The 10818-nt window shown below is 43.5% G+C and overlaps 1 protein-coding gene across 1 annotated transcript in view; it reads left to right on the top strand.

Moving 5' to 3' along the window:
* LOC105981893 (ATP-binding cassette sub-family A member 3-like) overlaps positions 1 to 10818 on the top strand; it is a 55439-nt gene that overhangs the window by 7586 nt on the left and 37035 nt on the right. The window contains exons 3-6 of the mRNA XM_013011242.1: positions 652 to 814; positions 2808 to 3067; positions 5516 to 5632; positions 8352 to 8540. Coding sequence (XP_012866696.1) covers positions 652 to 814; positions 2808 to 3067; positions 5516 to 5632; positions 8352 to 8540 — 729 coding nt within the window. The remainder of the gene's footprint in view (positions 1 to 651; positions 815 to 2807; positions 3068 to 5515; positions 5633 to 8351; positions 8541 to 10818) is intronic.

The following is a 10818-nucleotide window of genomic DNA, read 5'->3' as shown; positions in this document are numbered from 1 at the left end:
AGACTCCTATCTCCAATAAACCACCAGAAAACCGGAAGTGGCGCTGTAGCTCAAATGGTAGAGTGTTCGCCTTGAGCTGAAGAGCTGAGGGACAGCGCCCAGGCCCAGAGTTTAAGCCCCACGACCGACAAAAAAAAAAAAAGGAAAAGGCAGTGTGTTAAACATGGGAATATTTGGTTTGTCTTTTGTGCTGTAGAGTGAAGCAATTGTTAAAACTAGCATGGAGTTAATAACTATATTTTATAATCAATTATTAGTTCTAAGCGTATGACAGATATCATCTCACATATTCCTATAGGCAACCTATGAGACAGGGACTATTAATATTGTCATTTCACTGATGAAGAAACTGAAGCAAAAAGATTAAGTAACTTGCTGAGGGTAACATAGCTTTTCAGTAGGAAATTAGGGTTTAGATACAAGTAGCCTGGCTCCAGAGCACTCTATACTATATTACATCTACTCTGATTGATCTTAGGGATAAATTGCAGAGAACTTAAGGAAAGATCACTGTGACAGTGTGGTCCCAAGAGGAACACCTGACAGCGTGGGCTTTTCCTCCAGTCTTAGTTACTGTCAAACACGTTTTTACTCTGTCCTGAGTCATTGCTGGATCTCATGGCTGAATTTATTTTCTCTTTATTCTTCAAGGTTGAATACAGCTTGCGCTTTAGTTACATTCAGAGGAATCTTTTATCTTTGAAGCATGTGTATTTTCAAGCTGACTTAGAAGGCTGGTGCACATCCTTTCTTTATCCTCCTAACCCAAGCCAAGAACCCCGGGAAATTGTATATGCTGATGGAGGAACTCCTGGTAAGGAATTCCCAAAGCCTGTGCCATTACCATGACCACGTTATTTTTGTCCTGTTGCACATATATGATGACATTTTTATTTTTATTGTTACCTCAACACTTGCTAAACTGGGCATTTCCAAAGTAGTTGAAGGAGTTCATTTAGAAATGGCATTTAATATAAGGCTTTCATTGTTAAATGTAGAATTGTTCAAAAGAAGGATGGAAGCATTTCACAGAAACAAGGTGTGCGAGTCTTCCTTGTGTTTCTGTATAAACTCTTCTGTTTCAAAACAAACATATTGCTGGACACTGGTGGCTCATACCTTGTAATCCTAGCTACTCAGGAGACTAAGATTTGAGGGTCATGGTTCAAAATAAGACCAGGCAGAAAAGTCCCTGTGAGACATTTATTTCCAACTCAAAAACCAAAAGTAGTGCTGTGGCTCAAGTAGTAGAGAGCTAGCCTTGAACACAAAGAGGCTCAAGGACAGTGCCTAGGCCCTGAGTTTAAGCCCTACAACCGACAAAAAAACAAAAACAAAAAAACAACCGAAACAAAACATATTATTGTTGTCTACAGATGGCCATTTAAGTGGCTTTTTTTTTTTTGGTTGGTGGTGGGGCTTGAACTCTGGGCCTGGGTGCTGTCTCTCAGCTCTTCAGCTCAAAACAAGCACTCTACCTGAGCCACAGTGCCACTTTCGGTTTTTTCCTGGTGGTTAAATTGAGGTTGAGTCTCATGGACTTTCCTGCCTGTGCTGGCTTTCAACCACGATCCTCAGATCTGAGCCTCCTGAGTAGCTGTGATTACAAGCATTAGCCACTGGTGCCTGGCTTTAAAAGGCTTTCTTTAAGTGGTTAAAGCTCTTATAAGGCAGTTATTCCTTTATCTTTTCTCTTTTCATGTTAATAACGTGAGTATTACTGGGATGGTATAACTCAATGGGAGAGTATTTACCTAGCAATGCACAAAACCCTGGGTTTGACTCTTACTGATGCCATGATAGCTTCCAAGGGTTGTACCAGTCAAGCATCCCTGATGGTGCCAGCATGTCTTGCTCTCTGCTGTACCAGCCTTCCCTCCAGTGATAGGCTTAGAGGCCCAGGAGCCAATCTGTCACAAAAGACTCACGCTCTCTAATTCTGCATTTTTTCCCTCCTTTTAATGTTTTATATTTTATTATCTTTTTACAGTTTTACAAAGGGGTTTCAATTTAACATGTTAATTTATGAGTTTAATACTCCAATTCACTTTTTTTCTTTTTTTCCGGTCGTGGGCTTGAACTCTGGGCCTGGGTGCTGTCCCTCAGCTCTTTAGCTCAAGGCGAGCGCTCTACCACTTGAGCCACAGCGCCACTTCTGGTTTTCTAGTGGTTTATTGGATATAAGAGTCTTTGGGACTTTCTTGCCCAGGCTGGCTTTGAACTGTGATCCTCAGATCTCAGCCTCCCGAGTAGCTAGGATTACAGGCGTGAGCCACTGGCACCCAGCTCCAATTCACTTTTGATTTTTTTTTTTTTTTTTGTCGGTCGTGGGGCTTGAACTCTGGGCCTGGGCGCTGTCCCTCAGCTCTTCAGCTCAAGGCTAGTGGCTCTACACTTGAGCCACAGCACCATTGTGGTTTTCTGAGTGGTTTATTGGCGATAAGAGTCTCATAGACATTCCTGCCTAGGCTGGCTTTGAACCACGATCCTCAGATCTCAGCCTCCTGAGTAGCTAGGGTGACAGGCGTGAGACACTGGCACCTAGCTGGAAGGTTCTTGTATAGGACATCTCTCATTTTTCTGCCTAGGTCTCCAGAACTCCATTTTGGAAATGCCATTGCCTCAATTCCAGGGACCCCCGTGACCCCTCACTTCTCTCTGAGCTGCTGTAGCATGTGGGTTCTAGGAATGTTTTCCTGCTGCTGTTTTACTGAATGGCTAGCCTTGATCCATCTGAATCCTCTCAGTCGTTTCCTTGTTTTCAGTCTTTCTTAATTTCTTAGGTTTGACATTCTGTTTCCTTGTAGGCTACCATAAAGAAGGCTTCTTGGCCATTCAGCATGCTGTGGATAAAGCCATCATGTGGCACCATGCTCAAAATGCGACGGTCAACTTGTTTGAGAGTCTTAGTGTACTATTGCAGAGGTTCCCATATGGACCTCATGTCCAGGACAAGTTCTTCATGCTGCTTCAGAATGAGTTCCCTCTGCTCCTCATGCTTAGCTTCATTTGCATCGAGCTCATTATCATTAATTCCATTACACTGGAAAAGGAGAGAAAACTTAAGGTAATAGTATTTAGACACCTCTTCTGAGACAGGGATATGAGGTGGTTACTAATGAAAAACAGCATGAAAACGTGGCCCAAACAAGTAAGATATTGCTTAGGTGCAGAGCAACCTTTCAAGTGAGTTGGAACTCTGAAGTCGTTTCTTACTGTTTGTAGAATGCCACCCATTATTATTACCTGAATCTTTGCACGTAGACTGGAGATGTCTGGCTTAGTAGGTCCTGCTTGGCTAGCCTACTGCCTGTCACCAGAAAGGTGTTCAGCCAGTGCTTGTGCAGGGTCTAGGGAAAGATTTTCCTCAAGTGAGTCTCCTTTCATGGTAAGGTCAGGTAGGAAGACAACCTAGAGTTTGATGATGCTCAGTTGCTCCTGAAATAATCAATGTTAATCACTTTTGACACTCTTCTACTAACTTACTCTCTCCTATTACTTCTTACTTTCTACCCTTTAAAATAAAATCTTCAGTCTTTTTTTGTTGTTGTTGTTTTTTGTTTGCTTCTCAGACAGGGTCTTTTTGTGTTTCCCAGGTTGGCCTGGAACTAGAAATGTTGCTCAGACTGGCCTTAAACTTGGCATCCCTCCTACCTTATCTTCCAAGTGCTGGGATTACAGCCACTCACCACCATGCCTAGCTAAAATATTCTCTTGTACTTTATTTTCTTTAATTATTGGCTCTCATAACTATGTTTCTTTTGGTAGTATAGAAGTTTGAACTCAGGCTCTTGTTCTACCTCTTAAGCCATAGCATCTAGCCCTGCTTTTGGCTGGTTATTTTGGAGGTAGAGTCTTGCAAACTTTTTTTTTTTTTTTGGTCGGTTGTGGGGCCTGACCTCTGGGCCTGGGCTCTGTCCCTCAGCTTTTCAGCTCAAGGCTAGCACTCTACCACTTGAGCACAGCGCCACTTCCGGCTTTTTTCTTTTTGCTTATGTGGTGCTGAGGAATTGAACCCAGGGCCTCTGGCATGCAAGGCAAGCGCTCTACCACTGAGCCACCTTCCCAGCCACCTTGCAAACTTTTATGCCAGGGCTTTGAACCATAACCTTCTGGTGACCAGTACTCCTTTTAGTTCTGATGTAGACAAAGTGTGACCTTCCCTGTATGTTCACTACTTTAGCAACAAACTGGCAAAGAGAGCCAGGGCACCAACTTTTTGTATTTTGATCATTAGATTGGTCATGTTTCTTCTCCTCTCTTTATTTTATTTTTTTGCCGGTCGTAGACCTGAACTCTCAGCCTAGGCGCTGTCTCTCAGCTCTTCAGCTCAAGGCAAGCGGTCTACCGCTTGAGCCACAGCGCCGCTTCTGGCTTTTTCTGTTTATGTGGTGCTGAGGAATTGAACCCAGGGCCTCATGCATGCAAGGCAAGCACTCTACCACTGAGCTACCTTCCCAGCCTCCTTCTCCTCTCTTTAAATGAGCAAAGGTTGGGGGCCGGAGAGATGGGAAGGGATGAGAAGGGGAAACAAAGGAGGAAGCAACAATGCTTGATAAGAAATGTACTCATTACCTTGCTCATGTAATTGTAACCCCTCTGTACGGCATTTTCACAATAAAAAATGAGCAAAGGTTAAAGAACACTTTTTAAAAACTTCAACTGCCAACTGGGTGGTAGTGGCTCACACCCTTAATCCTACTACTCAGGAGACTATCTGAAGATTGCCATTCACAGACAGTGTAGGCAAAAAAGTCTATGAGACTCTTTATCTTCAATTTAACCTGCAAAAAGCTGGAAGTAGAGCTATCACTCAGCCTTGAACAGAAAAACCTAAAACTAAAGGGCACATCTGAACCTTGAGTTAAAGCCCCCAGGATATACTGGCACCAAACAATAAAAAAATAAATACTACCCTGCCAATAGAATTTGTTTTATTTGTTTATTTATTTATGCCGGTCCTGAGGCTTGAACTCAGAGCCTGGGCTCTGTCCCTGAGCCTCTCTGTGCTCAAGGCTTAGCGCTCTACCACTTGAGCCACAGTGTCCTTCTGGTCTTTTCTGTTTATGTGGTACTGAGGAATTGAACTCAGGGCTTCATGCATGCTAGGCAACGACTCTACCACAAAGCCACATTCCCAGCTTGCCAGTAGAATTTAAAAGTAGGATATATAAGGAATTTAGACTTTATCCTCAACACAGTAGGACCCATTGATTTATAGGAGGCATCAGTAAATGAAATTAGCAGTATACTTGCCATTTCAAAAGGAGAATAATTTTAATACAATGCCTACTGTACCATAACCAAACCAGATAACTACAACTCACTGGTTTTTACTCCTTTTTTCCCAGCCCATTCAGTCTCTTATCAGTTCCCACTAACTGCCTCTCCTCAATATAAGCCTACCCAACGCTTCATCCCATGCCTGATGGGTTTTTAGTAACAGACTGACAAGCTGGACCAGATAGGCTAAACTCTAGACTGTAATATATGGTTCTTTTGCTTTTTTTTTTAGGACTATATGTGTATGATGGGATTGGACAGCTGGCTACACTGGATTGCTTGGTTCATCATGTTCTTTATTTCTGTCCTCATTGCTGTTTCTGTTATGACAGTTCTCTTCTGCACAGAGGTACATATCTCTTGTTCTTTGGGATGTGCTTACCTATGAAAGGTGAGAAAGAAATCTGGTATGTTGTGGGTGATACATTTTTTTTTTTTTTTGCTGGTCATGGGACTTCAACTCAGGGCCTGGGTGCTGTCCCTGAGTTACTTTGGCTCAAGGCTAGCATTCTACCACTACAGCCATAGCACCACTTCCGGCTTTTTCTGTGTATGTGGTACTGAGGAATAGAACCCAGAGCTTCATGCATGCTAGGCAAGCATTCCACCACCACTGAGCCACATTCCAAGCCTGTTGATACAATTTTTTTTTTTTTTACAATTTTTTGTTTTTGTCAGTTGTGGGGGCTGAACTCTGGGCCTGGGCACTGTCTCTCAGCTCTTCAACTCTAGGCTAGAGCTCTACCACTTGAGCCACAGCGCCACTTCCAGCTTTTTTCTGCTTATGTGGTGCCAAGGAATGAAACCCAGGGCCTCATGGATGCAAGGCAAGCGCTCTACCACTGAGCCACCTTCCCAGCCCTTACAATTTTTTAATGTCTACTCAATCATTGTTTATTGGTTTTCTATTAGATAAGACATAATTCCTGCTTTTTTGAAAGTAGCTATACAAAGGAGTTTTACTTCAAGTTAAATTATGATTACAATGCTTCTTGATCAGTGTCACTCACCCCTTTCTATTTGTTTTCCCCATCCTTTCTAGTCCTATCCATACCCTCAAGTTATACAGTTCCATTTTTACATATGTACTGAATATAATGACTGTTTGTACATCCTCCCTCTCTCTATTTATCAACCTCATTTCTCTCTCTCTCTTTTTTTTTTGGTTGGTCATGGGGCTTGAACTCGGCTTGGGTGCTGTCTCTGAGCTCCTCATCTCAAGGCTAGCACTCTACCACTTAAGCCACAGCTCTACTTCTAGCTTTTTGGTGGTTAATTGAAGACAAGAGTCTCACAGACCTTTCTGCCTGGTCTATCTTTGAACCATTATCCTCAGATCTCAGCCTCCTAAGTACCTAGAATTACAGGCATGAGCCACCAACAAATGACTTTTCATTTGTTAAAATACAGTTATTAGCTAGGTACTGTTGGCTCACATCTGTAATCCTATCTGGGAGAATGAGATCTGAGGATTGCATTTTGATTTTTTTTTGGGGGGGTCCAGTTGTGGGGCCTAACTCTGGGCCTGGGTGCTGTCCCTCAGCTCTTCAACTGAAGGCAAGAGCTCTACCACTTGAGCCACAATGCCACTTGCGGTTTTTTTCTTATGTGGTGCTGAGGAATCGAACCCAGGGCCTCAGACATGCAAGGCAAGCGCTCTACCACTGAGCCACCTTCCCAGCCCAACCTGGATAATTTCCCTACCTACTTCCCTACTTTCTCTTCTTATAAGGAAAAAAAAAAATTTTTTTTGGTCAGTCGTGGGGCTTGAACTCTGGGCTTGGGCGCTGCCCCTCAGCTCTTCAGCTCAAGGCATGCACTCTACCACTTGAGCTATAGCACCACTTCTGGTTTTCTGGTGGTTTTATTGGAGATAGGAGTCTTAAGGTCTCTCCTGCCCGGGCTGGCTTTGAACGGCGATCCTCAGATCTCAGCCTCCTGAGTAGCTAGGATTACAGGCGTGAGCCACCAGCGCCCAGCTATAAGGAAAAATTTTAGATTTACTGTTAATTATGATGGTGCCTGTGTGTTTTTCATATTTGCTCTTTTTTGTTGGTCCTAGGGCTTGAACTCAGGGTTTGGGCACTGAACCTGAGCTTTTTAGCTACCACTTGAGCCATAGCTCTAGTTCTGTTTTTTTGATTCATTGAAGATATAGTCTCATGGATTTTCTTGTCCTGACTGGCATCAAACCATATTCCTCAGATCTCAGCCTCCTGAGTAGCTAGGATTATAGGCATCAGTCACCAATGCCCAATTCATCTGTGCTCTTTACATGCTGAAGAGGTTTCTTTCCATTCAAAAAAAAACAGTGTTTTTCAAATCACCAAAGGTTGTTGGATTTTGGTTTTTTGGTCTTTTGTGTGTTTGTTTTTTGGTTTTGATTTGTTTTTGTCAGTTGAGGGGCTTGAACTCTGGGCTTGGGTGCTGTCCCTCAGCTCTTCAGCTCAAGGTGAGCGCTCTACCACTTGAGCCACAGCGCCACTTCCAGTTTTTTTCTTTTTGCTTATGTGGTGCTGAGGAATCGAACCCAGGGCCTCAGGCATGCAAGGCAAGCACTCTACCACTGAGCCACCTTCCCAGCCCAACATTGCCTTTTTCATCCTAATGAGAATAAAGACAAAGATACTATGCTATTAGGCAGCCTTTAGGGTTTTACAGGCATATATGTGGCAGTGAATGCATTCATTTATTTATTCATTGAACATACATTTATTGGGAATCAAAGATAAAATTGCAAACTTTGCCTTCGAGGATCTCAATTCAAGACTTGTATTCCCCAAATACTTTTTTCCCTCACCACATTACTAAAGTGATGTTAATTTGTTTTAGAGTTGCATGTTTTAGTTACTTAACCAGATTGAAACTGCTTAAAAGCAGAAATGGTACCTCCTGCCTCTAACCATCCCCACACATCCTCGTATACTAGTACACAGAACATATATTCCTTGAATGCTACTAATTGGCTGACAGTGGCAAAGAAATAGAATAAGGACTTGTTGGAGAATGAGTAAACAAAGGGGGGTAAAGTCATTAGGCCTTGGTACTGTTGAATCCTCTGACGGAAGGTAACTTTAGGATGTTTCTTCTACTTGGTTCTAGGCCTTACTGTCCCTTCAAGTGGACAAGCATATATCAATGGATACGACATTTCAACCGACATGGTTCAAATTCGGAAGAGCATGGGCTGGTGTCCCCAGAAAGATATCTTATTTGAAAACTTAACAGTAGCAGAACAGCTTTCTTTCTATGCTCAGGTAAATTGGTAGGTAACGGAGATCTGTTTCCTCTGTGTCCTTCTTTGGGATAGTAAAGCTGCAGCTCTCTGAGTCATTTTGGGGAGGATCTTTTAAAGGAACACTCATATGTTCTCCACTGTCAACACTTGTGACACATTTGATGTGAGACTATTGAGAGTAGAGAGGAAGGCAGATTCTCCAACACCAACCCAGTTACCCTATAACCCAGTTCTGACACCGCCTGTGCTCCTTGCCCAAGCCGAAGGCTCAATCCCACAAGACTCTCTCCCACTTCAGATGCCAATTGTAAGTTTCTTTCTTTTTTTTGGGGGGGGGGTCTGGTCATGGGGCCTGAACTCTGGGCCTGGGCGCTGTCCCTCAGCTCTTCAGCTCAAGGCTAACGCTCTACCACTTGAGCCACAGCACCTCTTCCAGCTTTTTTCTTTTTGCTTATGTGGTGCTGAGGAATCAAACCCAGGGTCTCATGCATGCAAGGCAAGTGCTCTACCACTGAGCCACCTTCCCAGCCCCCCCAATTATAAGTTTCAAGTTGTCACTTGTACTTCTGATCAACTGACTACCAATTGAAGATTCTTATAGCTTCCTCTCAGGTTCAGTAATCTTCTGCAATTGCTCATAAACTCAGAGCAACAAACATACTTGCATTGAGTAGTTTATTGTAAAGGAGGCAGATGAACACTCAGATGAAGAAAGTCATAGAGCAAGGTATGTAGATACTAACCAGCCATGCTCTGAGCTCCTAGTACAACACTGTCTTCCAAACCCAGACGTCCCACACCCATAGTTCAGTGGTTTTATGCAAACTATATTATTTAGGCATGATGAATTATTGGTGCCGTCTCCTGCCTCTCCCTCCTCCCTAGAGGAGGAGGAGTGGGGCTAAAAGTTGCAAGGTTCTAGTCATGGTTTAGTCTTTCTGATGACCAGCTCCATCTTGACACTGTCCAGGAGCCTTCCACAGATCACTTCATTAGAACAAAAGGCATTTCTATCAGGAAATTCAAGGTATTTAGGAACTCAAAAATCAGTACACAAAGGGGGTAGAGATGTAGAAAGATGGAAGAGTACCTGCCTGGCCAGTGTGAGACTTCAAACCCTAGTATCACACACACCCCTTAAAAAACAAAGAACAAATTTGTGCTGGGTGTGGTGGCATACTTATATGTGTTTTCCATACAAGCCAAAATAACTAAATTTGATGGCCCTGACATCAGCAGTTTACTCAATAAATCTAAGTTGATGAATATTTAGTAGAAATAGTGATGGATAACTATCGTTATGAAGGGATATATTAGCCCAAAACTGTTCCAAGTCTCTCTTTTTTTTTTATTGTGAACATACTGTACAGAGGGGTTACAATTACATGGGCAAGATAATGAGTACATTTCTTTTTTTTTTTTTTTGGTTGGTTGTGGGGCTTGAACTCTGGGCCTGGGCCCTGTCCCTCAGCTCTCCAGCTCAAGGCGAGCACTCTACCACTTGATCTACAGCGCCACTTCCGGTTTTCTGGTGGTTTATTGGAGATAGGAGTCTCCTGCCCAGGCTGGCTTTGAACCGCGATCCTCAGATCTCAGCCTCCTGAGTAGCTAGGATTACAGGCATGAGCCACCAGCGCCCTGCAATGAGTACATTTCTTATCAAGCACTGCAGCCTCCTCCTTTGTTTACCCTTCACATCCCTTCCCAGCCTCCCTCCGCCCCCTCCCAGTCCCCCCCCTCCAGGTCTCTTAAGTTTCCACTAGTTTAACAAGCTATTTTATGTCACTAAGTTCAGAGCAGAAACCTAGACTTAGATCGCCACCCACTGTCAAACCACAAGTAACTACAGGTTCAAATAAGATTGCCAGGGGCTGGGAAGGTGGCTCAGTGGTAGAGTGCTCGCCTTGCATGCATGAGGCCCTGGGTTCGATCCCTCAGCACCATATAAGCAGAAAAAATCGGAAGTGGCGCTGTGGTCCAAGTGGTAGAGCGCTAGCCTTGAGCTGAAGAGCTGAGGGACAGTGCCCAGGCTCAGAGTTCAGGCCCCACAAGCGACCAAAAAAAAAAAAAGATTGCCAAACTGGTTTGGGAAAGATAGTATGTTTAAGTTACAGTTCATTTTTGTCAAGTTCTCTCTATATAAGATCATACAGTCTCCATGGGAAATAGTTGTATTCTTTTTATCAACCTGGATGATTTTTTTTTTTTGGGTCCAGTCATGGGGCCTGAACTCTGGGCTTGGGCACTGTCCCTCAGCTCTTCAGCTCAAGGCTAGCACTCTACCACTTGAGCCACAG

The sequence above is a fragment of the Dipodomys ordii genome, unplaced genomic scaffold (genome assembly GCF_000151885.1).
Source record: "Dipodomys ordii isolate 6190 unplaced genomic scaffold, Dord_2.0 Scaffold14, whole genome shotgun sequence".
Lineage (NCBI taxonomy): Eukaryota > Metazoa > Chordata > Mammalia > Rodentia > Heteromyidae > Dipodomys > Dipodomys ordii.
Note: the sequence above shows the minus strand (reverse complement) of the source record. Positions and strands in the feature narration are given on the sequence as shown.